The sequence below is a fragment of the Stenella coeruleoalba genome, assembly GCF_951394435.1.
Source record: "Stenella coeruleoalba genome assembly, chromosome: 14".
Lineage (NCBI taxonomy): Eukaryota > Metazoa > Chordata > Mammalia > Artiodactyla > Delphinidae > Stenella > Stenella coeruleoalba.
The window spans coordinates 81819444-81845145 of record NC_137160.1 but is presented as its reverse complement, the minus strand read 5'-3'; the positions used below and the strand labels follow the sequence as shown (position 1 = coordinate 81845145).

General features: G+C 48.9%; 1 protein-coding gene across 7 annotated transcripts in view; it reads left to right on the top strand.

Moving 5' to 3' along the window:
- The window catches only part of KDM2B (lysine demethylase 2B), a 121216-nt gene extending 97068 nt beyond the window's left edge, over positions 1 to 24148 (top strand). For 4 of the 7 annotated variants that reach the window (XM_079941765.1, XM_079941767.1, XM_079941769.1 and 1 more), the window contains 12 exons: positions 5294 to 5518; positions 11270 to 11413; positions 12623 to 12710; positions 12884 to 13152; positions 13329 to 13442; positions 14073 to 14111; positions 14242 to 14921; positions 15598 to 15761; positions 15851 to 16012; positions 16686 to 16904; positions 23725 to 23917; positions 24023 to 24148. In XM_079941765.1, the coding sequence (XP_079797891.1) occupies positions 5294 to 5518; positions 11270 to 11413; positions 12623 to 12710; positions 12884 to 13152; positions 13329 to 13442; positions 14073 to 14111; positions 14242 to 14921; positions 15598 to 15761; positions 15851 to 16012; positions 16686 to 16904; positions 23725 to 23906 (2286 nt within the window). In that variant the 3' untranslated portion in view covers positions 23907 to 23917; positions 24023 to 24148. The remainder of the gene's footprint in view (positions 1 to 5293; positions 5519 to 11269; positions 11414 to 12622; positions 12711 to 12883; positions 13153 to 13328; positions 13443 to 14072; positions 14112 to 14241; positions 14922 to 15597; positions 15762 to 15850; positions 16013 to 16685; positions 16905 to 23724; positions 23918 to 24022) is intronic. The other 3 variants (XM_079941766.1, XM_079941768.1, XM_079941771.1) reach the window with 1 other exon arrangement.
- Positions 24149 to 25702: the final 1554 nt, after the last annotated feature.

Sequence of the window (25702 nt, the reverse complement as noted above, 5' to 3'; positions counted from 1 at the left end):
ATCATTGCCTCATCCAAGGTCATGAAGAGTTACCCTTATGCTTTCTTCTTAGAGTTTATGTTTTAGCCCTTACATTTAGGTCTTCTATCCATTTTGGGGTTAATTTTTTATATTGTGTGATGTAAGGGTCCAACTTCATCCTTTTGTATGTGGATATCCATTTATCCCCACACTGTTTGTTGAAAAGTCTGTTCTTTCCCCGCTGAATTGTCTTGACAACCCTGTCGAAAATCAGTTGGTCATAAATATTGTGAGGCTTTATTTCTGAACTCTCAATTGTAGTTCACTGATCTGTATATCCATCCTTATGCCACTACCACACTGTTTCGTTTACTGTAGTTTCATAGTAAGTTTTGAAATCAGGAAGTGTAAGTCCTCCAACTTTGTTCTTCATTTGCAAGATTGTTTTGGTTATTTCAGGTCCCTTGCATTTCCACATGAATTTCATCTTAATTTTTAAATTTTATTTTATTTTTGGCCATGCCACACGGCTTGCGGGATCTTAGTTCCCTGACCAGGGATTGAACCCAGGCCCCCTGCAATAGAAGTGTGGAGTCCTAACCACTGGACCACTAGGGAATTCCCTCCACATGAATTTTAGGATCAGCCTATCAATTTCTGCAGATGAGCCAGCTGTGACTTTCGTCGGGGTTGCATTGAATTTGTGGACCACTTTGTTTCCACTTTATTTGGAAACTTCTCTGTTGTTTCCTTTAACAGTATTATCTTTCAGTCCATTAACATGGGATATCTTTTCATTAATTCAGGTTAATCCAAGTAATGTTAATTCCAGTATTTTAGAAATTAGGGATTGAAGGTTCTGCCCATGAATATTCTGGAGAATAGGATCTGATAGGAGGCACTTAGTTAATATTTGTGGAATGAAATGAACTACCTCAATAGTATTCCTTTTTGTTTTTTCTAGTTTTTATTTTTGGCTGCGTTGGGTCTTCGTTTCCGCTCACAGGCTTTTCTCTATCTCTAGTTGCAGCAAGCAGGGGCTACTCTTCGTTGCAGTGCACGGGCTTCTCATTGGGTGGCTTCTCTTGTTGTGGAGCATGGGCTCTAGGTGCACGGGCTTCAGTAGTTATGGCACTCGGGCTCAGTAGTTGTGGCTCGCAGGCTCTAGAGCGCAGGCTCAGTAGTAGGTGGTGCACAGGCTTAGTTGCTCCGCGGCATGTGGGATCTTCCCGGATCAGGGCTCGAACCTGTGTCCCCTGCATTGGCAGGCGGATTCTCAACTACTGCACCACCAGGGAAGCCCAATAGTATTCCTTTTTAAATTTTATTTTTAAAAATATTTACCAATAGTATTCCTTTTAAGGACGATACTTGTGAGATGTTGATGGAGAAGAAGTGTTGGAATACTAAGATTTGTGTGTATGGGTGTGTGGACTCAATTTTCCTAACCAGATGGAGCTGAGGATATGAGTTCTGGGCTGATAAAATCAACAAACGGCTTTGGGAGGCTGGTTTGTATGTGAAGTCAGTGGATGCCATCGTTCCCTTTTGCTGAGAAGAACATTTCAGGCTGAAGTTAACAAAGGGGCATTCTGGGTTACTTGAATGAATAGATGCACAGGTAGGATAGAGCAGAATTGAGTATTGGTTTGTGAACCTTTAGATGTCACCGAAAAGAGGTTAGGGCAGAAGCCAAAACGAGGCATGTTTCACCTTCCCTAATAGAGACCCTTCGATGTCTTTCTTACCTGTTGATTTTCTCAGTGGTCTTTAGGAGGATCCTGCATTACAAGTGTTGCTCAGTTGACTCCTGACCAGCAAGCTGGCCCGCGAAGCTGCAGGCAGCATCAGCTTTTCTAGCTTGTTTGGCAACCTGGCAGAGAGGGCCTGAAACAAGGTCTTTGGAAACAGCCACCCTTATACCTCTTCCTTCAAGACGTTGTCATTTTCCAGGATGTTTCAGCTGCCATCGAGATTGGGGCGGATTTGGTTTTTTTCATCGTTTGGAAAAGTGCCTCTTCAGATGAGAATGAACTTTGGAAAGCACAGGAAGGTGGGCTTGTTTCACAGTCAAGTACAAGCTTTGTGACTGTGGCCGGATCGACCCAACTCTCTTACTTTTGAGTGGCCAGAGAGGCTGGAGGTGCTCAGCTGCTATGTATACCTGACGCTCCTGAGTGGGAGGCAAGAGCCATGTTTGGACTCCTGAAATTTTTTCTTTTTCTCAGTCCTTCACCAAAGAAACTAGTTCTTACACTCTCCTGCTCCAGGGTCAGAGTGTGAGCCCTTCACCTCTGGTTTTGTCCTTGGAGCCTGAACCATGGGCTGCCTTCTCTGTACCTGACTCAAGGCTTTGAATCGCCCACCCCTTGGCCCATGTTTCAGGGATTTGAGGAGTGGGTTGCTAACAGGATGTGTGCTCTTTACCAGAGAGTCTTCCAGGCTGTGAAGAGAGGGAGAAACCTTCCTGGTCTCCATTTCTCTGGAAATTGATGTGCTTCTCTGCACCTCCTGTTGGCACCTGTCCTACTAAGGGCATCAAGGCACTAGCTGTGGGCCCCTTCCAGGGCGTGTGGTCAGTTCCCATGGACTCTGGCGTCTCTTGTCCTACTTGGCCTGTGCATCACTGTGGTTTATAGTGTTTAGATGTGGTTTTAGTGTTTAGACGCACATCCTCTGCTGGCTCCGTGACCTTGAGCCGGTCTCTTAACCTCTAGCTCCAGTTTCCTCATCTGAAAAATGGCATCTCTCGTAGGGTTATTATTGGGAAATTAGGTAATATCATATGTAAAATGAAGAGCAGGATGACAGGCACTTGAAAGTACCCACTGGCACTGCTGTCACCGTCCGTGTCATCCCTGCTTCTACTCAGCACTCCTTGCTGCTTAGTTTTCAGGTCCACAGTCCCTTACGTGCTGTTCTCAAATCTAAAGTCTCTGAAAACTGATTTTTTTTTTTTTTTCCCCATTACTCATCTGGCAGCAAGACCTGACCTGAATTGACAGGCGGTGCCACGGCTGCAGAACTGCCCATGTCCATGACTAGGGGCCCCAGACCTCCCTGGGCTGTGGTGCGTGGGGAGGCCCTCCACTGCTTACAGGAGGAGTAACTTGCATTGGGGCAGCCCCTCACCCCACCGGGTGGGGTGGCTTGTGGGAGGGGCAGGGTCAGGGCACAGGGAGGTGAGGACACGTGGGCCAGTGGAGCTGGGTCTCCTTTCCTCTTTGGGGTTCAGAGCAAGTTGAGAGGGATGAAGATCCAGAGCCGCAGCGCTTCCTGACGTGGGTGCCTCACCACCAGAGGCTTCGCAGTTTCCTTGAATGCTGCAGGCTTTTGGGGAAAAAATCTGAGGGAAGGGATCCACTTGAGGTGTCAATACCAAAAGGTGTATGTGGGACCTTCGGGTCTGCACAGGGACCATGGCTCTGCAGGATAAGATGATGGGGGTCAAGGCTTGATTCTCGGAGAACCATGGACTGTTTCCCTTGCTGATGTGGTTGTAAGTTTCTAAGCAGCCCCAGTAGTTTGGGGGTGGGGAGCTGTATGCATTGTGGGAGAGGGGGTCCCTGGAAGGAAGATCCTCTGCACTGTGGTACATCGTAACAACACTTCGGGGCCCAGGAGCTAGCGAGCGATGGGATTTTGTTTAGGGATCCACATATGACAAGCAATTAAAATGAAAAGCCTGAGATGGACTGAAGCTTGTTTAATTGGCTGAGATGGGCTTTAAGCTTTCGATGCCAATTAGATCAGATAGTTTTGGGGTGAGAGTGTGTCTCTCTGACGGAGGGATGAACCATTTTTCAGCAAACTCAGAAAGGTGCTTTAGGTGAGACACTCTCCCGACCATCCTGGTCCTGCCTACTTCTGATCCTGGGTGGACAGTGTCCCAGCGGCTGGTCTCTGATCCTGGTTTGCAAGAGGCTCTGGGGCTGGTGGCCAGGTTGTAAGGACCTCAGAGCAGGACATGTGGCTGGCTTGTGCCCTGTTCAGCATTTAGTACCACTTTCTGTTCATCTGCCTGTGTTTCCCTGAGTCACAGGGAGAAGTTCTCAGAAATCAGTTCCTTAGGGTTTACTGTCTCATTCTCTTGGGGTCTGGTTTATTGAGCACATGCTAGGTGCCAGCCATCTTGTCGAGGGACAGTGGTGACAAGACACCCTCCATAACTGCCTTTCTGAGTCCCTGTCTCAAAGGGAAGACCCATGAGAGAACAGACAGTTATGCTGTGACAGGGGCCCAGTGCAGGGCGGTCAGGAAGGGCTGCCAGGAGAAGGCAGTGTTTGAACTGGGTCCTGCAGCCTGAGCAGGCATTAGTCTAGTGGGGCGGGGAGGGGTGGGTGTCCCTGGCAGAGGGAACAGAGGCGGATTGTGTGGCCTCCCTGCGGAAGCACAGGTAGCCCGAGGAGCCTGGCCTGATGTGGGGCGGGGTGGGGGGGGCGCAGAAGGCTCTAGAGCCAGGTGTACTGCTCTCCAAAGCGGGGTGTCCCTGTCAGCTTCCCAGGGCTGCCATAGTGGAGCACCACAAACGGGGTGGCTTAACGTACGGATGCCAAGGGAGGAAGGGGTGTTGGTGGGATGACTTGGGAGATTGGGATTGACATATATACACTATTGATACTATGTATAAAATAGGCAATCAATGAGAACCTACCGTATAGCACAGGGAACTCTACTCAGGGTGACCTAGATGGGAAGGAAATCTAAAAAAGAGGGGATATATTTGTACATAAAGCTGATTTACTTGGCTGTACAGCAGAAACTAACACAACATTGTAAGGCAACTATACTCCAATGAAAATTTAAACAAACAAACAAAAATTTAAACAAACAAAAATTTAAACCCAGAAAAACTGGGTGGCTTAAACAAACGTATTCTCTCACAGTTCTGGAGCCTAGAAGTCAGAAGTCAAGGTGTTGCAGGGCGGTGCTTTCTGTGACGGCTCTAGGCAAGGACCCTTCCTTGCCTCTTCCAGCTTCTGGCTTTTGCTGGCTTCCTTGACGTTTCTTGGCTTGTAGATGGCGGCATCCCTCCAGGCACATGGCCGTCTTCTCTCTGTGTCTTCACATAAGACTTCTCTGTGCTTGTGTCCAAATTTACCCCTTTCACAAGGACACCAGTCCTATTGGATTAGGGCCACCCTCGTGACCATATTTTAAAAGTTTCGTCTGTAAAGACCCAATTTCCAAGTAAGGTCACGTTCTGAGTTTGTGGGGTTAGGACTTCAACATATCTTTTGGGTGAACACACTTCAACCCATAACCCCCCGGACTCGGGGCCTGGCCGGCCCTGCGGGCCCCCATCTCACCAGTCCTGTGTGTGCTCCCACAGAACCGGGCCGTAGGTCGGCCCAAGGGGAAGCTGGGCCCTGCCTCTGCGGTGAAGTTGGCCGCCAACCGGACCACGGCGGGAGCTCGCCGGCGCCGGACGCGATGCCGCAAGTGCGAGGCCTGCCTGCGGACGGAGTGTGGAGAGTGCCATTTCTGCAAGGACATGAAGAAGTTCGGGGGCCCCGGGCGGATGAAGCAGAGCTGCATCATGCGGCAGTGCATCGCGGTGAGTGCCCCCAGGGGCGCCCCTCCCAGTGGCTGCGGTGCTTCTCCCCCGGGAGTGGAGGTGGCAGCCCTTCCTTGGCTCCTGAATGCAGGCCCCACCTGTGCCTCAGGCCAGTCTGTTCCTCTGCTCGTTGGTCTGTCCAGTCCCTCCGCTTGAAGAGAACGTGGCCGCAGCAGAAACCCCGGAGGGGTGCTCCCTCCTGGGAAGAAAGGGGAGACTAATGCTGTTTTCAGATTCCACACTGCAGGACTCTGGGGTCCTGCCATGTGCTCAGGCTCCCTTTCCTTCATAGTCTGCTGGTCTTATAACTCCTTCCTTCCCTAGATGACTGAGTACTTTGACGTCTCTGCCATTAAAGATGTCAGGGCAGCCTGTCCTGTCTGTGACCCTGTTGCCAACATTTATGGTCCAGTTCATGATGGTTCTGGGCCCTCCCTTCCTTCCTGTCCTGCCTTCGAAGTCAGAGGTCTGGGTGGAAGGTCAGTGCCCCTCCTGAGGGGGCCGTCCCAGAGAAGGAGGACTGATTTATGGTGTCCAGGAGGAGCTGGGCCGCTGGAAAGCTTGGCCTGCCCCTCCAGGCCATCTCGCCTGGCCTCCAGCCTTGCCCCAGGACAGGGCAGTGGTCTCAGGCTCTGGCAACTCAGCAAGGTCCTGGCTCTGCTCGTGTATCCCCCCTGCACACTCTCAGGCATTCTGCCTTCCTTGGGGCACGGCTCCAGGCCCCGGGGTCCTCCCTGAGGGAGCAGTGATCTCCGTGCTCCCACAGGAAAGCAGGCTCAGCAGGAGGGACAGGATCCTTGGCCCTGGGCAAGACCCTCACAGGCCCAGCCTGGCATCAGGCGAGGCTTCCTGCCTGGCTGCTGATGCCCCTCCAAGCTTGGGGCACCTTCCCCTTCTCCCTCCAACACATACTGCTTGTGTTTTCTTTATGTCTGTCTTTCTTTTTAAAATTGTGGTCCAAAACTTAGACACTTTACCATCTTGACCATTTTTAAGTGTACAGTTCAGTGATATTACCTATATGCTCGTTGTTGTGCAAACTGATCTCTAGAACTTTTTCATCTTGCCAAATGGAAACTCTATATCCATTGAACAGCAACTCCTCCCCCAGCCCTGGGCAACCACCTTTCTACTTTGTTTCTAATTGTGACTACTTTGGACACCTCATGTAAGTGGATTCAGGCAGGATGTCTCCCTCTGTGAGCTTATTTCACTTAGCTTTAATGTTTTCAGGGTTCATCCACATTGTAGCATGTGTCAGGATTTCCTTCTTTTTAAAGGCTGAATAGCGTTCGCTTGTATGGATGTGCTGCATTTTCTTTATCTGTTTATCTACTCATGGACATTTAAGTTGCTTCCACCTCTTGGCTATTGTGAATAATGCTGCAGTGAACATGGGTGTGCCAGTATCTCTTTGAGATCCTGCTTTGCATTCTTTTGGATATATTGCTATATCCAAAAGCATATTGTTATATATATATATATATATATATATATATATATCAATCAGAAGTAGGATTATTGGATCATATGGTCATTTTGTTTTTAATTGAGTAATCTCCATACTGTTTGCCACAGTGGTTGCTCTATTTCACATTCCCACCAATAGTGCACAAGGGTTTCAGCTTTTCCACATCCTTGCCAACACTTGTTATTTTTTTCTTCTTTTCTTTTTTTTTTTTTAAAGATGATGTTGGGGGTAGGAGTTTTAATTAATTAATTAATTTTTGCTGTTGGGTCTTCGTTTCTGTGCGAGGGCTTTCTCTAGTTGTGGCAAGCGGGGGCCACTCTTCATCGTGGTGCGCGGGCCTCTCTTGTTGCAGAGCACAGGCTCCAGACGTGCAGGCTCAGTAGTTGTGGCTCATGGGCCTAGTTGCTCCGCGGCATGTGGGATCCTCACAGACCAGGGCTCGAACCCGTGTCCCCTGCATTAGCAGACAGATTCTCAACCACTGCGCCACCAGGGACGTCCCTATTTTTTTCTTTTTTGATAGTGGCCATCCTAATGAGTGTGAGGTGATACCTCACTGTGGTTTTGATTTACATTTCTCTGATGATTAGTGATGTTGAGCATCTTTTCATGTGATTGTTGGTCATTTATAGGCCTTCTTTGTACAAAGGTCTGTTGAAGTCCTTTGCCTATTTTAAAATTGGATTGTTTGTATTTTGTTGTTGAGTTATAGAATTCTTCATATATTCTGGATATTAACCCCTTATCAGATAACATGGTTTGTAAATATTTTCTCTCATTATGTACGTTGCCTTTTCACTCTCTTGTTTCCTTTGCTGTGTAGACGTTTTGCAGTTTCGTTGCTTGTGTTTTTGTCACCTGTACCAGGTCATTTGAATGGATTTCAGGGAGTTTGAGCGCCCCCTTGAAATTAAATACAGATTTTTATATGTGTGCCTGTGTGTATGTGCATTTTTCTGGAGTGAGGGTCCATGACTTATTGCATTCTGTCATGGTTTAAGAGAAGTTGTCCATAGGGACTCTCGGTTTTGAGAACAGTGTCACCTAAAACTTGGCATGTTAGCAGTGCCCCAGGACCCTCTCTTCCTCTTATTTTTTTTTTTTAATTAATATTTTTGGCTGTGTTAGGTCTTCATTGCTGCGCGTGGGCTTTCTCTAGTTGTGGCGAGCAGGGTCTACTCTGTTATGGTGGGTGGGCTTCTCATTGCAGTGGCTTCTCTTGTTGCGGAGCACGGTCTCTAGAGCACAGGCTCAGTAGTTGTGGCACCCGAGCTTAGTTGCTCCACCGCATGTGGGATCTTTCTGGACCAGGGCTTGAACCCATGTCCCCTGCATTGGCAGGCGAATTCTTAACCACTGCGCCACCAGGGAAGTCCCCGTCTCTTCCTCTTTAGCCATACTTTCTCTTTCACCCTCACCTTCCCTCCAGTGACCCAGGTCCAGTTACAGGAAGCTGTCTCTGCTGTCACCTGTTCTTTGCAGCCCTGGTGTCTGGCCCAGTGCCTGACACAGGGATTGTCGGTTGAAGGAAACCTCACTTTTGTGTGTGTCTTCCTCTCCAACCTGGGACTGATGGCAAATGCAACCTTAGCCCGACCCTCACTTGAGGTCCTTGCTCTTCTTCCAGGCTTCGCACTTTGTTGGGGCACTTCCTGCCATGTTCTACCCACCTCTGACCCAGGCAGGCCCACCTCTACTACTCTTCCAGGCCCTTTTTCCTGATGAGTGAGTCTCTCTCTTCCCATGGCGGAGGCTTCCTCCACAGACTTTATCCCTTCCCACTGCCCAGCACCCTCTCCCTGTAGCCCTGGGTGGGTTTCCCCTCCTGCAGTAACTTTGCAAAGACTGGTTCTGTCTCTCCTCACCTACTTCAGAGTCTGAACGAATGATGACTCTTTTGCCTTCAGTGTTCTATCCATTTTACAGACTTTTCCAGTTATTGGTGGAGTGTATATCCCAGCTTATTTGAAGCTATTCTAACTCAGTTTAATAAAAATTGGTTGTGTGTTTCTTCTGGATCCCAAGTACTGGGAGGTGGACGTTTATAAGGAGGAGAGAGTGAGAGCTTGTCCGCAGGGGTTTATAGTCTAATACATCAGCGCTCAAACTTTGTGGTCTTGGGACCCCTTTGCTCTCTTAAAAGTTATGAAAACCCCAAAGAGCTTTCATTTATGTGGGTTATTTATTTATTAATATTACTGTAATAAAAATTTTTAAATATTTTGAATTCATTTAAAAATTATAAGAAACCCACTACATGTTAACATAAATAACATTTTTAGGAGAAATAACATCTTCCGAAACAAAAATGATTAGTAGGAAAAATAGCATTGTTATATGTTTTTGTAAATCTTTTTTATGCCAGGTTCAGTAGAAAAGACCTAGATTTTCATATATGCTTCTATATTCATTCTGTGATGTTGTTTTGAGGCACTATATGAGGAAAACCTGGCCTCATAAATATGTAGTTGAAAAAGGGAGGAGTCTTTTTTGGTGGGTGGGTCTGCGCTGCTCAGCTTATGACTGTGAAAGCGTGGAGTCCGAACCGCTGGAAACCGCTGGACTGCCAGGGAATTCCTGGGAGGAGTCTTTTTTTGTTTATTTGTTTGTTTGTTTTATTGTTTTTTGTGGTATGCGGGCCTCTCACTGCTGTGGCCTCTCTCGTTGCGGGGCACAGGCTCCGGACACGCAGGCTCAGCGGCCATGGCTCACGGGCCCAGCCGCTCCGCGGCACGTGGGATCCTCCCGGGCCAGGGCACGAACCCGTGTCCCCTGCATCGACAGGCGGACTCTCAACCACTGCGCCACCAGGGAAGCCCATGGGAGGAGTCTTTTAATAGCCTTTTCAGATAATCATGGATATACTTCTCATCCACCACCAGAGCTCAACAGGTGGCAAGTGCTTAAAGGTTAGTTGCAATGTGGAATCTGAATCTGTATCAGTGAACTTTTCCTACTGTTACATTAAAATTCATTAGTCGTTCTTGCCCCTCATTTGCTTATGCCTAATGTTATAACATCAGATATTGGTCATTTGGAAAACACTGGCTCACTGAGTTTTACAGATTTTCCAAATAGGGGTACATAGTGTTATACAGTGTTTAAAAAAAAAAACACACATTTGTTAACACCAGCACCAGTGTCCTCAGAAAAGTCTTTAAGTATCAGGAAACTGTCTAGTTCACAGTGGCTGATGTAAGTTTTCCAAAATTCTGATTTTTGTTTGAAAATTCAAATTTCATCATCTGCAACAAATGTTTTAAGTGATATTTCTGAAAGTGACAGACTTACTTATTTCATCTTTGAGAAGATGTGCCAATACCCTTTTTTTTTTTTTTTTTAAATAATCAGTCATTCTTTCAAGTAAAATGGTGTTCTATGGAGAAAGTGACCAGTTCAGTTCACGGCTTGATCACAAGAGCTTTTCCTTTAGATAACCGTCATCCTTTGGTGTTCAGCTGAAGTAGTTGATGCATACTTCCTATTTTGTCACGCAGAATATTAAAAGAATGTGTACTCGGAGGTCAGAGTTTTAATAAAATTAATAATTCTTACTGCTTTATCAAAGATATCCTTAAATGGAACTGGTGAGCTTTTTAAGGAGCATGTGGCCAGGAACGGCCCAGCGACTGCCTGGGCACATTGGAGCCTCTGCCCTGACAGGTGCCAGCAGTCGCACCCATCAGTGCAAGTGTCAACACAGTGAAAAAGGCAGATGATGTCTTAGTGGTATTCTGAAGATAGTTTGACCTCTCTGTAAAGTCTTGAGGACCCGGAGTTCTTAGACTGTGCTTTGATAGCCGCTGGAGAGATGCGGCCTCAGCCCCTACAGATCTGGGCTCGGTTCATGCCCCACCTCCTCCTGCAGGTCTTTTCTCAGAGGTCAGGCTGTCCCTGACCTCTGCGTTTCAGATTAGCCCTCCTTTCTCCCACCTCACTGCTGACCTGGCCCTCCTTGCTTTATTTTTCTCCATTTCCCTTGTCACCATCTAACAGACTCTTCTTCATTTTGCTCACCTCCCTCCACTAAAATGTAAGCTCAGGATGGCAGAGACTTTTATCTGTCTGGTTCAGTGCTATAGCCAGCACTTGGAGTGGTACCTGGCACGTGGAGGTAGTAGCCAGATAAGAATTTGAATGAATGAATGAATGATGGGCAGTGCCTGGGCTGGTTCTCCCCCAGCTCCTGGAAGGCCCAAGGCGAGTACCTCATTGCCTTTGATGTGTTTCCCATGGGGTCCCGGCCGTGCTGACCCCTGTGTGTTCTCCCCGCTCTTCAGCCAGTGCTGCCCCACACCGCCGTGTGTCTAGTGTGTGGCGAGGCAGGAAAAGAGGACACAGTGGAAGAGGAAGAAGGCAAGTTTAACCTCATGCTCATGGAGTGCTCCATCTGCAACGAAATCATCCACCCTGGATGCCTTAAGGTGAGCAGCCTCGGGGGCATCTGGCTGTGCCGCCTGGCGCCTCACCCTGGGCCTCTGGTGGTGCTGATGCTGCAGGGGTTTGGGGGGTGGAGGGGAGTGAGACTAGGTTCCCTCCCTGGAGGACTCTGAGTCTGGGGGATTCTCTGTGTCCGATGATAAGCTGAGGGCGAGAAGGTTCTGGAGTCGCTCAGACCTTGCACCCATGTCTTTGAGGGAGTGAAGACACACACAGACACACACATTCCACCTCCTGGGACCTCAGAACCACAGAGAGTTCCCAGAGTCTTGCACCTGGGCCAGAGGGAGAGAGTGGGTAGTTGGGCTGCTCTCAGGCTTCTGGGAAAAAAGGCCTGGGCCAGGGGAGGGCAGGTCCTGTAACAACAGGTGGTTGCATTCCTGTCCCATGTGCCAGGAACCTGTTCCCTTGGTGTGCCCAGGGCAGGACTGCCTCCTGGGGACCATCGTGCTGTGCCTGCCTGTCTTGGGCAGCAGGTTCCACCTTTGAAAGGAAGAGACTGCTCTGGGCTGACACATACCTCATACCTCTGCCTCAAGAGAATGTCAGCCTACTTGGCACCTCCCATCAGCCCAGCTCTATCTGTGTTCAGAGAGATGAGAGTGGGCCTGCCCCAAAGGGTGCTTCAGCTCTGAGGTGTCCGTCCCCTTTCCCTCGGTGCTGGTAGTGGGGTTTGTCGTGACACTCCCCTCTCCCCAGCACACACACCTCCCCCTCTGAAAAGGGGGAGGTGCTTTTCCCCTGGCCCCTGGTTACTTCTCTCTCTCCCGGATCAGAAGCTCCAGGGAAAGCACATCTCACTTGCTGATAACCACGCACCCAGTTCGGTGCTGTTAAATGACTGAATGGTTTGTGGGTCCTTGCTGGGTGCCAGGCCCTGAGCTAATTGCTTTCACTAGGTTAACTCATTGAATTCTCACATAACTCCAGTGAGATAGGCACACTCCATTTTATGGCTGAGGGCACTGGCCCACAGAGATGGAGTGATTTGCCCAGGGTCATTGAGCTAGGAAGAGGCACTATCAGGATTTGAACCCTGACCTGAATGCAGAGCCACCCATCTTAACCACTCTTGTTTTCTCTTGGCCAGAGGTGGTATGGAAATGGCTTTTGGGAGGGGGTGTTGATGCTTTTGGAGGAGCTGGCCCTGTCCACCCCCTCCCTGCTTGCTGACTGGTGTGTGTCCCTCCCAGATTAAGGAGTCAGAGGGCGTGGTCAACGATGAGCTTCCAAACTGCTGGGAGTGTCCAAAGTGTAACCACGCCGGCAAGACCGGGAAAGTGAGTGCCGGGCTCCAAGTCCCAGGGGTCAGCCCGGGAGGGGGTAGACCTTGGCCTTGCCAGACCCAGCCTGTCTCCCCGCCCACGGTGATGTCGGCTTGAGGGGTACCGCGGACTCGGGGGCAAGGGCACGTCCAAAGATATACAGTTCGTGTGTTCCTTCTCTGTTTTTGGCCTACAAGCAAAAGCGTGGCCCTGGCTTTAAGTATGCCTCAAACCTGCCCGGCTCCCTGCTCAAGGAGCAGAAGATGAACCGGGACAGCAAGGAGGGGCAGGAGCCTGCCAAGCGGAGGAGTGAGTGTGAAGAGGCGCCCCGGCGCAGGCCAGACGAGCACCCCAAGAAGGTGCCCCCTGACGGCATCCTGCGCCGAAAGTCAGACGATGTGCACCTGAGGAGGAAGCGGAAATACGAGAAGCCCCAGGAGCTGAGTGGACGCAAGCGAGTACGACCGGGAGGGACGGGCAGCGAGGGGTGGCCTGGCTGGTCCCGGGTGCAGGGGCGCGTGGGCGGGGGCGGGGATGGGCAGCGGGGAGAGCCGAAGTCACGGAAGTCCTGAGAGCCCGGCCCGAGAGAAAGGAGGGGAAAACCAGCGAGTCACTCCTCTTCCCACCCCTTTAGGCCTCGACGCTTCAAACGTCCCCCGGTTCCTCCTCTCACCTCTCGCCGAGGCCCCCTCTAGGCAGCAGCCTCAGCCCCTGGTGGAGATCCAGTCTCACTTACTTCCAGCAGCAGGTGCTCCCACGTCGCCCCGCCCTCCCCAGGCCCCGGGGACTCGCGAGTCCCGGGCCGCCCCCGCCCCACTGGTCCTCGAACCCAGTGCCGCAGACCTCCAAGGCACCTGTTCACCGTAGCTTCCCAGGCCTCAGCCCCGAGGCTCTGGCTCGTGGTTCCGGCGTGGGGCCTGGGAAGCTGAAGCTGCCGCGGGGAAGCCCTGTGGATCTGGGGAACCTCGGAGGATCCTGGCGGCCCCTCTTCGCCCACCGGCCCTTCCAGCATCAGCCACGAGGTGGCGCCTGGTTGTCTTCTCCTCGTTCTAGCCATTAAGGCTCGGCCGGGAATCCTGCAGACCCTGCCTCTGGGACAGGCTCCCTGAGCCAAGTCCGACGTGAATGGGCGACTGCATATCTCTGGGTCTGTCCAGGGGTGGGAGGTCAGTTGGGTGGGGACAGCTCTATCACTCTCCGCCAGTTCCAGCTTCTTCCTTAAAACCAGCAGGCAGGGCCCACCCGTCTGTCAGAGCAGAGAAGATGGGATTTGTTGGGAAGGTGACCCTCCAGCCTCTGTTGGTGGGGCTGGGTGTAGAGGGGACCAAATCCCATGAACGCTGGGAGCAAGCTCTGCATCCTTTCTTTTCTGTGACAGCTAAAACCCGGCAAAGAAGATAAGCTTTTCAGGAAAAAGGTACCATCTTACGCCCTCGCCCCAGGCCTGCTCCTGGGGCAATGGGTCCTGGGGTGGAGGGTGGGAGGCCTGGGTGGGCGCAGCCCCGGGTCTAGGGGCTCATCCCCCCACGCTCCCCCTCCTCCCTCAGCGGCGGTCCTGGAAGAACGCTGAGGACCGAATGGCTCTGGCCAACAAGCCTCTCAGGCGCTTCAAGCAGGAGCCAGAGGATGACCTGCCCGAGGCGCCCCCCAAGACAAGGGAGAGCGACCACTCCCGCTCCAGCTCCCCCACCGCCGGCCCCAGCACGGAGGGGGCGGAGGGCCCCGAGGAGAAGAGGAAGGTGAAGATGCGCCGGAAGCGGCGACTCCCCAACAAGGAGCTGAGCAAGGAGCTGAGCAAGGAGCTCAACCAGGAGATCCAGAAGACGGAGAGCAGCCTGGCCCACGAGAACCACCAGCCCATCAAGTCGGAGCCTGAGAGCGAGAACGAGGAGCCCAAGCGGCCCCTGGGCCTCTGTGAGCGCCCTCACCGCTTCAGCAAGGGGCCCAACGGCACCCCCCGGGAGCTGCGGCACCAGCTGGGGCCCAGCCTGCGCAGCCCGCCCCGAGTCATCTCCCGGCCCCCTCCCTCCGTGTCCCCGCCCAAGTGCATCCAGATGGAGCGACATGTGATCCGGCCGCCCCCCATCAGCCCCCCGCCCGACTCGCTGCCCCTGGATGATGGGGCGGCCCACGTTATGCACAGGGAGGTGTGGATGGCCGTCTTCAGCTACCTCAGCCACCAAGACCTGTGTGTCTGCATGCGGGTCTGCAGGACCTGGAACCGCTGGTGAGGGGCACCGGCTGAGTTTGGATGGGGGCACCAGGGGGTCAGGCTGAGGCTTAGACTAGGCCAGGGATGGCGCGTGCGTCCCCACTGGAGTCACTCGTGATGCTCTTTCTTTCTAAGCCCCGTCCAGCTTAAATATCCTCCTCAAAGAGGTCTAGCAGCTACAGTCAGTGTGGTCTTGTCAAAAGAGGTGAACCCTATTTGCTTTCCTGATTTAGCTTCTTGGAAGATGAACTGAGGACCAGGGGGAGCCCTTGTCCTTAAAGAGCTAGCCCAGGTCACGAGTGCCGCGCCAGTTCCTCATCTTAATCCCTGCTTTGATAGTTCCCAGCTGGAACGGTCTCTGACCTTGGCCAAGTTACTTACCTTCATCTGTGAACAGGCATGATGCAGGGTTGTTTTGAGATATGGCCTGTGGAGGGTGTAATTAAACCCCCAGTAAATACTTTACAGCTTCTGGTACTTTCCATGGGGGTGGGGGGGAAGGGCTGTGACAATCAGAGCAGAGGCTCTCAGGTGCCAACGAGACGGAAACTAAACAGAAGGGTCCAGGAGACGAAGTTAAGGAGCCTCCCCCTGGGCTTGGTAGGTGGGGGACTGACCACAGCTATGCATGGGGCTCCCCAAGAGAGCTCCCAACTCTGACGTTGCCCCCTCTGCTGGGCCTGGCCCCCAGGTGCTGTGATAAGCGGTTATGGACCCGCATCGACCTGAACCACTGCAAGTCCATCACACCCCTGATGCTGAGCGGCATCATCCGGCGACAGCCTGTCTCCCTGGACCTCAGCTGGACCAATATCTCCAAGAAACAGCTGAGCTGGCTCATCAACCGCTTGCCTGGTGAGCACTGGGCCAGGGACCCTCAATGTGCAGTAGCAGGGGCTGGGGTGTATCACCTGACCTGCCACCCCCTCTCTGTCCCCCGCCAGGGCTCCGAGACCTGGTGCTGTCAGGCTGCTCATGGATCGCAGTCTCAGCCCTCTGTAGCTCCAGTTGTCCGCTGCTCCGGACCCTGGATGTCCAGTGGGTAGAAGGACTAAAGGACGCCCAGATGCGGGATCTCCTGTCCCCGCCTACAGATAACAGGCCAGGTGAGTGTCCGGGACAGGGGTGTACCCAAGGCATGGTCACAAGAAGGTGGTATGACCAAGCTGTGCCGTTGGATCTGGTTTTCACCACAGACCCCATCTGGTACTCATGTCTTCAAGACTTTTCTGGCTTCAGCCCTTCTCGACGCAGAGCTGAGTCCCAGCTGCTGTTCTCAGTCAGCTTTGGGTACAAGAGGGGACCCGTGAGAGGGCAGAGGCTCCCAGGATGCCACTTTGGGAACTCTGCATCTCACTGCTTCTATGTTAATTGGTCCTTCGTTGGCTTTAAGCCTCAGGCATCGGGGTCAGTGTGGCCGGACAGGGCCTCACGGGATGAAGCCCTCCTAGGTCGGGTTGCAGGACTCACTGCTCCCCACCAGTACCTTAAATGAGGAATCTGTGGTGACCCAGAGATGCTGTGCTGTCTGTACTCCAATTGGCTGAGCACTGTTGGGTGGAATGCAGGCTCTGTGTTTCTAGGTCTTCTGACTTTTAAAGAATCTACAAGGGTAAAACTTGATGTGGAATATTCCGATTTTTAAATGTTGGAACCAGTTTTGATCTTTTGGAGGAGACACTCAATGGCTAAATGAGACCCAGGTGTTCCACCTGGCTGGTAGGCCTTGTAAAGTGTCATGTCAGGGTGACATGTTGCCTCTCTGTCCTGCCCCCTCAGGTCAGATGGACAATCGGAGTAAGCTCCGGAACATTGTGGAGCTGCGTCTGGCCGGTCTGGACATCACAGACGCCTCCCTGCGGCTTATCATTCGCCACATGCCCCTGCTCTCCAAGCTCCACCTTAGTTACTGTAACCATGTGACTGACCAGTCCATCAACCTGCTCACCGCTGTGGGCACCACCACCCGAGACTCCTTAACCGAAATCAACCTGTCAGGTCAGTGCGGGGCACCCATCGGGGTCTGCCCAGGACCCCGGGGGACAGGCTGGGCATTCTTCATTCGAAAGGAAATACTTGTGGGCCTGTTGCTATAGGGTCACAGTGTTAGACGCTACGACACACCAGTGAACAAGACAGACCCACGGCCTAGTCTAGAGGGGAAACACACATTAAACAAATAAGCGTTATTAGATTTTAAATAATTGCTCCAAAAAATAGTGCTAGTAGCAGTGAGAGCACATGAGCACATAGCAGTGGGTCTTGACCCAAAATATGGGCTAGAAAAGCTTCCCTTGGGTGCTGTGGACGACCTGGCGCCTGGCAGCAGGGGGTGTGGGAGAGTAGCCGGCAGTGAGGCCAGGCTGGGCCAATGGAGTAATAAGCAGCTTGATTTCTGCCATGGTGGTTGTCGCTTATGTGTCCCCCTCCTGACCCTGCTATCAACGGGCCTGTTGTTGACAAGAAAAAAAACCCACAGTGGAGTCCTCACTCCCCCCACTTACTGATGGGGCTGGAGTTGGTTCCTAAGGACTTGGGGCACAACCAACGGGAAGGTGGACAGAGGCAACGCTGCCTGTTCTCAGCCCAGTTAACCCAGTTCTCATCTCATCGCTCAGGATGGTCAGATTGGGCGTGTAAGATTTGGACCAGACCAAAAAAAAAAGGAGAAAAGAAACTTTTTTCTTCTAGAAATTACCAAGTAATAAATGATACCCTCACCTCATTTAAATTACATTTTGACACAGTCCAATCTGATGTCTGGCTTGGTCAGGATTCACATATTGTTTAGCTGTTTCCCTCTCTCCATCCCACATTCATGCCTGAGAAACGCCTTCCTGTTACCAGTACCACATCCGCGTGGGAGCTGATGCTGTACCTTAGTGCCTAGGGAGCCCACCCTCCTCCTTGGGGAGTATTGGTGGCGAGGTGAGGGGGGAGGGGGGGTGTTGCATTCCATGGAGGCAGAGAACAGAGAGCCACACTGAGGTGAGCTTTCACCAAGACCCCAGCTCCAGGCTCAGCTCGTGGTCTTGAATTGATGCTGGGGCCGCCCCGTGGAGGAGGGCCTGGGGAGCATCTTGTTCTAAAGCGCTCGGTAGTAATGAACTCTTTTCACTTATTCTAATTTAATTACTATGCATGTGTAGCAGAGATCCCAGTATAAATCCCCCTCCCCTGCAGCACAGTCCATGATGTGTTTGTATAAATCATCTTTTTCCATTTTGTTTTCCACCACAGTCCTTTGAGGTCATCTTTTTGTCTCAGGATCTACATGCAGATCTCTGCGTTTGCATTAAGAGCTGTGATGTATATGAAGCCCAGTCTCTCTCATACCCAGTCTCTTCTAGATTCAGTTCTTTTTAAAATGTTTTCCCCTCCTGTCAGTATAACTAGTTCATGATAAAATAAGTCTCTTCCACAAAATGGATGGCACTTGACATGTTTCCAGATCCTTCATTGTGGTTGGAGGATCAGGTCTAGTGGCAGAGTGAAGCCGTGGTTGCTCGAGGTGGCCCTTTGGCTTCCCCTTCCCTGCCCCTGATTCTCACCTTGAGGCAACCACCTTCAACTCTTGAGCTCTTTGTTTCGGTTTACCTCCATTTTTTCCAAACAGCAAGCCTACATTGCTTTCTTATTGTTTTTTGTTTTTCCTTTTCAGATGCTCTGTGTTTGTTAACTTGCTACGCAGAGAACAAGGATTACTATTCTTACATTCTCTTACCCTGCTTCCTTTTCTCCCTTCATCTTCCCAATTTGTGGTTAAGTCACTATTACTTACCTTATTATGGCCATGTTAGTATTGTCCACTGTTGAACCAGTGTGTATTATGGGTATGTTTCCTTTCTTGCACATGTTTTTGGTTTGTTTTCCCTAGAGTTAATAATTGTCTCATTTTTGTTTGGTTAGTTTCTATAACAGACTTGAGTACTGTTCTTTCCCCACGTGAACTCGTCAGGCCCTCAACCAGTCTGTGTAGAAACCACCCTCCTGGACTTCTCTTCCTCCTGCCCCCACTTGAACTTGGCTGTCTCTGCCTGCTGCACAGCTCCTGTCCTGGGACTTCCTTGGTTTCTGTCTTGTGCAGGGACCCTTCTTTCCTTGGTCCCGTTATCTTCTTTCTTGGTTTATCTGTTCGTTTGGTAGAGGACATCTTCCAGACCTTATATGTCTGAAAATGGCTGTATTATACCTTCATGTTTAATTGATAGCTCAGCTGGTTATATAGTTCTAGTTTGGGAACCATATTGTTTCAGAAAGTGGGAGGCACTGCTCCTTTGGCTTCTGCCTTCCAGAGTTGATGTCCAAAACGATTTGATTCTCCATCCTTCAGTGAATATTTTCTCTCATTGGAAGTTTGTAGAACACGATCTTTTTATTTATTTATTTAAAAAATTATTTTTTAAAAAAATTTAATTAATTTGGCTGTGCCGGGTCTTAGTTGCAGGATACAGGATCTTCGTTGCAGCATGTGGGCTCTAGTTCCCTGACCAGGGATCGAACCTGGGCCCCCTGCATTGGGAGCGCGAGTCTTAGCCACTGGAGCACCAGGGAAGTCCCGTGTAGGACATGAGTTTATCTCAAAGTTTTTTGCAGTTTTGGTTGGTGAGCCTTGGTTTGAGTCCATTTTCAGGGATTGTATTGAGCATTCATGAGTGCTTTCAGTCTCTCAATTTGGTTCTGGAAAATTGCCTTGAATTATTTAATTTCCTTCCCTTCTGTTTTCTTTCTTTAGTAGTCCTCTGATACCTTTAGTTTTTTTTTCCTTTTTCCCATCTCTGTATCTGGTTTTCCTCCACTTATCACAGAATTCATATACAGCTGACCCTTGAACTAGTTAGGGGCTAGGGGTACAGCCCTCCTTGCAGTAGAAAATCCAAATATAACTTAACAGTTGGCCCTTGGTATCCACACTTCCTCCAAAAACTCAGATTCAACCACTAATTTGTAGCCTGTAGTATTTACTATTGAAAAAAATCAGCATATAAGTGGACCCGCACAGTTCAAACCCGTGTTGCTCAAGGGTCAACTGCCATGAGTTTTTCATTTCTGCTTTTTGTTAGGTTCAAACATATGAAGCTGCTTTTTATGTAGGTCAGAAAACAGTCAAATATTGGCAGTTTTCATATGGTTTAGCCTATATTTTTAATTTTACAGCTATAGTTTGTTCTCTGAACTTTCGGAGAGTGGCATGTTCTTGTTTCTTGCATCCAGATATTGTCCATCCTGAGGATACTGATGGTTTTTTCTTTTCTACATAGACCATACATTCCTTCAGATGCAGTCAGTGGGCCTGCCTAAGGGGCCCTTCTCAGATTTAGTGTCAACATGAGGTTGTCGGCTCAGGTGATCGGAGGCTCTGGGGACACGGCGGGAGCTGGTCTGCTGTGGGTATCATTGGGTGGTCAGCATGGGTTGTTTTCTTTGGGGAAACCCAGACGTGACATCTGTCAGTCTTTCCTCTTAAGCTGGTCAAGGTTGCCAAAGGACACTCTCTTCCTTGACCTCCCAACCGAAGGGCTCAGGCCGGGCTGCCAGGGTTCTAGGGCTTGGCAGGGAAGGAGTCTGGAGGTCTCGACAGTCAGCAGGTAAATTTCCCTGTAACCCCCATTTTTCAGGGGTGCCCCTGCCTTCCACAGTGCCTGGTGGTGCCTGGTCTAGAGACTTTCTCTTGCCCATCAGAGACAAACTCCCCTCTTTTGCTGGGGAAGGGAGTTTCAGCCTCTTACTGCTCCTTAAGTAGATTTTCAACCAGTCCTTCTGTCTCTAACCCCATCTTTAGCCCCACTTTCGTTGTACTTGTTGCTTCCAGTACCTGTACCTTTGAGGTCTTCTGTAGAAGAAATCTGCTTCTCTGCTTTTCCTTCAGCCAGTTTGGGGTTAAGCTTTCTCAAGTCTAGTGAATGTTACCTTTTCTCCAGCTTTCTAAATTAACAAAATTTTTTTTATTGTGGTAAGATACACATAACATAAAATTTACCATTTTAACAATTCTTAAGTGTCCAGTTCACTAGCATTAAGTACAGACATGTAGTTGTGCAGCCGCCACCACCCGTCTTCAGAACCTCTTCTTCACCCTGTCAGAAACTCTGTACCCACTAAATACTAACTCCTCACTCCCTTTCCTCTCCTGCCCTCAGCAACCACCATTCTACTGTCTGTCCCTGAATTTGACTCTTCTAGGTACCCCACATAAGTGGAACCATACAGTAGTTGTTTCCTTCAGGACTGGCTTATTATATATACACCACATTTTATTTATCCATTCATCTGCTAATGGACACTTGGGTTGCTTCTGTCTTTTGGCTATTGTCAGTAATGTTGCTGTGAACATGGGTGTATAAATTCATTGTTCTTTGGGTATATAACCAGAAATGGACTGCCTGAATCACATGGTAATTCTGTGTTTACTTTTTTTTGAGAAACTACTATATTGTTTCTCAGAGCAGCTGCACTGTTTTACATTCCTACTAACAGTGCAAAGGGTTCCAACTTCTCCACATCCTTACTAACACTTTCTGGGGTTTGGGGTTTTTTGTTTGTTTAAGCAAAAACCATGCTAATGCATATGAAGATCTCAGTGGGGTCTTGACTTGCATTTCCTTAATGATTCGTGATACTAAGCATCTTTTCGTTTGCTTATTTACCATTTGTGTATCTTCTTTGAACAAATGTCTATTCCCGCCTTTTGCCCATTTTTTAATCAGGTTGTTTGTGTTGTTGTTGAATTGTAGGATTTCTTTATATATTCTGGATATTAATTCCTTAACAGATACATGACTTGCAAATATTTTCTCCCATTCTCTGTTGTTTTTTCACTCTCTTGATAGTGTCCTTTGTACAAAAGTTTTTAATTTTGATGAAGTTCAGTCTTTTCCCTTTTGTGGCCTGTGCTTTTGGTATCATGTTTAAGAAACCATTGACAAATCCAAGGTCACGAAGATTTCCCATGTTTTCTTCTAAGAGTTTCATAGTTTTAGCTCTTACGTTAAGTCTTTGAATAATCTTAATTTTTGTATATGGTGTGATGGGGGAGGGTGGTCTAGCTTCATCCTGTTGCATGTGGATATCCAGTTTTCCCAGCACCATTTGTTGAAAAGTCTGTCTTTTCGCCCACTGAATTGTTTTGGCATCTCGTCAAAAATCATTTGACCATTTGAGGGTTTATTTTTGGGGCTCTCAATTCTGTTCCATTGGTGTATATGTTTGTCCTTATGCCGGTAACACATGCTGTGGCTTTGTAGTATTGAAATCAGGAAGTGCGAGTCCTCTGACTTTCTCTTTTTCAAGGTTGCTTTGGCAATTCAGGGTCCCTTAAATTTCTACATGATTAAGATGCATTTTTCTTTTTCTACAAAAAAACCGCTTTTGGTATTTTATAGCAATTTCATTGAGTCTGTAGACTGCTTTGGGGTAATACTGGCATTTTAATAATATTAAGTTTTCTAATCTGAACATCGGCTGTCTTTCCATTTATATCTTTTAATTTCTTTCAGCGTTGTTTTTTAGTTTTCAGTGTACAAGTCTTTCTTCGTTAAATTTATTACTAAATGTTTTCTTTTTGATGCTATTGTAAATGAAATTTTCGTGATTTTCTTTCAGATTGTTCATTGTTAGTGTATAGAAATGCTAATTTTTGCCTGTTGATTTTATATCCTGCAGTTTTGCTGAATTAGGGGTGTGTGTGTAGGGGTGGGGTGGGGTGTATGTGTGGGTGTGTGGGGGGGGTGGGGGGGTGTGGTGTGCGTGTGTGGGGGGGTGGGTGTGGACTCCTTAGAGTTATCACATTAAGGTCATGTCATCTGCAAGCAGATATTTTTATTCTTTTCCGTATCATTTTAAAAATTTTATGCTTTGATCTGCCTAGAATTTATTTTGTTGTGAGGTATAGGCCACATTGTTTGAGGTTTGTAATTCTTAACCCAGATTGTCCTTTCATCGGACATCTATTTTTCACTCTTAAACAGACTTTGTTTAACCCATCATGGGCCTATCCATAATATTCCCCACACAACCAATTTTAGTGATGATGAGGAAAGGTCTCCAGCTTAATATACCACTGAGATGAAGGAATCATTGGGCTCAGGGTGGGGACTCAGCCTCAGTTGGATGCGAGCTGGCGTTGCAGCCCGTTGACTGAGGATCAGTTCTAAAAGAAAACAGTGCTACAGAAGCAAAGTCCAAATTGAGAGAATTACTCGGTTGAAGAGCACATCTACCGGTGAGGGTGCGGTGGAGGGTTCTGAATTCTGGTTTTGCTCCCTGTGGACAGAATCTTTCCGGCCCCTTCTAGCACATTGGTCTCCTGCATAGGTTTGAGGCAAACGTCCCACGGTGGGCGGGCAAGCACATGGGGCCTCTGTCTAAAGGGCTGGTGCCCAGGGGAGTGGGAGGATCCCAGGATGACCTTACAGGTGTCCTCACTCCCCCAGCACTTCTCCCCTGGGAATAGGCAGACTGCGCACAAGAACCTGCAGAGAGGTGTTTCTCAGCAGTAGAGTAGAAGTGAAAAGCAAGCTATTTTCATATATTGTGTGATCCTATCTTTATAAAACAACATAGACAGGACGTACTGATGTGAGAATATATACATATAAGGGGCGGCCATGGGGTAGGAGTCTAAGCAGTTTCACTTGGAATGTGTGGATGCTTTTCGAGCATATATGAAACTTCTATAAGTGGTAGATGAAACCATTCTGCATTTGAAGAGAGCTTTCCAGCAAGGGCAGTTGCTGCTCTGTTGCTGAGTGCCTGGGGGTTGGGGAGGGCCCTCGGCTGCACGCTTCCTCCACCTCACCGTGTGTCCTCTTCCCTGCAGACTGCAATAAGGTCACTGACCAGTGCCTGTCCTTCTTCAAACGGTGTGGGAATATCTGTCATATTGACCTGAGGTACTGCAAGCAAGTTACCAAGGAAGGCTGTGAGCAGTTCATAGCCGAAATGTCTGTTAGTGTCCAGTTCGGGCAAGTGGAAGAAAAACTCCTGCAAAAACTGAGTTAGTCCATGGACAAGTATGTAAATATGGGGTGGGTGAGGGGAGGGGACGTGGCAGGGGAGGGTAAAAGACTTTACAAAAACTAGGGCTTTTATTTTCAATTTGAAACTTGGAACAACAGACCACAGAACGATTCCATTTTGCAAGTCTCGCTGAGGGAGAAGCCAGTCCGCCACCGTTTTGGGGTTGAGTGAGTCAGGCGCTTTCCTTTGGTCTTTCTGAATCAAAACTGCACTGCTTTCTGGACCGTCTCTAAGGCAGCCTTTATCAAGAAGACATTCCTGTCGGAGAGGAGGATGGACTTGGGAGAAATTCTCTTACTGGAAGCATGAGCTTAGGAATTTTTTTTTTTTGGTGGTGGTGTTTTTTGTTTTGGACACCTTTTTCCTGGCAACTTTGGGGTTTTTGGTGTCAACATAAAATGGACCACACACCACAGCTGCCGTCTTGACATGTTTGTTTGTTTGGTTTTGTTACATCTTACATTATGCAGAACTATTTTTGTACAAATTGTTCAAAAGTTATTTATGCAAGGTTTGAATGCATACCAGTGTTTTTATTGTTTTGAGATTGCCAACTTTCCTGGTTTCCTTCAGGTAGGAGAGAACTTAACCTGTACGTCATACGACTCCGTCTACACACGTGCCCAGATCTGGCAAAACAGGCTAAGACCTTCCAGTTAAAAGCATGTCTAACTGGAAGTTGAGAGCCTGCTTTGTATGTCAAGAAGTTACATAAGCATGTTGTGGATATGTGTAAATTATAGTCAAAGTGAGACACTTTGCTAAATTTCCTCTGTATAGAATTCACCTTTTTCTCAAAATTTTAAAATTCAGACTTCAGCCTTTGAACTCAGGAGGGGTTTGCTCCCGCATATGAGCTCTTGTACTCTACATAGATCTAATTTATACAGTGAGTCAAGAAGTTGAATAAATGATCCAACATAGCCTTTCTTTTCCTTTTTTCTCTCCTTTGAAGTGTGAGTTGAGTTCTCGTTTAAGGTTTAGAACATGGCTGTTTCCTAGTTGTAAAGTTATGCATTCATAAGTGCCATTGTTGTAAGGTGGTGTTTTCCTAGACCTTCCCTGACGCGGTTTTACCTTTGTTGAATTTGTATAAACAATTGTACAAAAAAAAAACACTCTTGGACTTGGAGGGTTTCTGTTCTAGGGGTGGACTAGAAATTTGACTAGGAAGTCCAGAGGCAGTAGTCTCAACGCCAGTGTATATACTGTTTTGAAGCCAAACAAGGTATAATTTCTTACTCATCTGAGAAATGCGGCAGCCCCTTGGTACGTGTTTTTTCCGTCTTCAGAAAGAGATATTGCTGTTTGTAGCTAATAAAGGTAACGGGAAAGAACTGTGCTACACTAGTGTCCATGTGTAAGAATTAGGTACGAACTGCCTTAAGGGGCAGGGTGGCTTACCTGTTTGGGTGCTGCTGACCACACCCGTGTACAATAACTTCCACAGCCACTTGGCATTTCCACTGCCAAAGGGGGACAGGGGTTCATTTCCTCAGCCTCCACTGGACGCAACTCAAGGAGGCCACATCCTGCACTGGTAACCTGGGGCTGGGGTGGTGGAGGCACCTGGTTAGGCGATAACTTCCCCAGGTGGCAGACATAGAAACCAGTGAGAAGTAGACTTTAGATCACAGGATTTTTATACTGGAACAACTGCTCTAGTCATCTGAAAATGAAGATAACCCAGCTTCCTTCCTCAGGCATCAACAGCAACATCAGACTTGGGACTCATGGGACTAGCCTTTCCTGCTGTGGTAGTTTCGTACTGCCCCTGC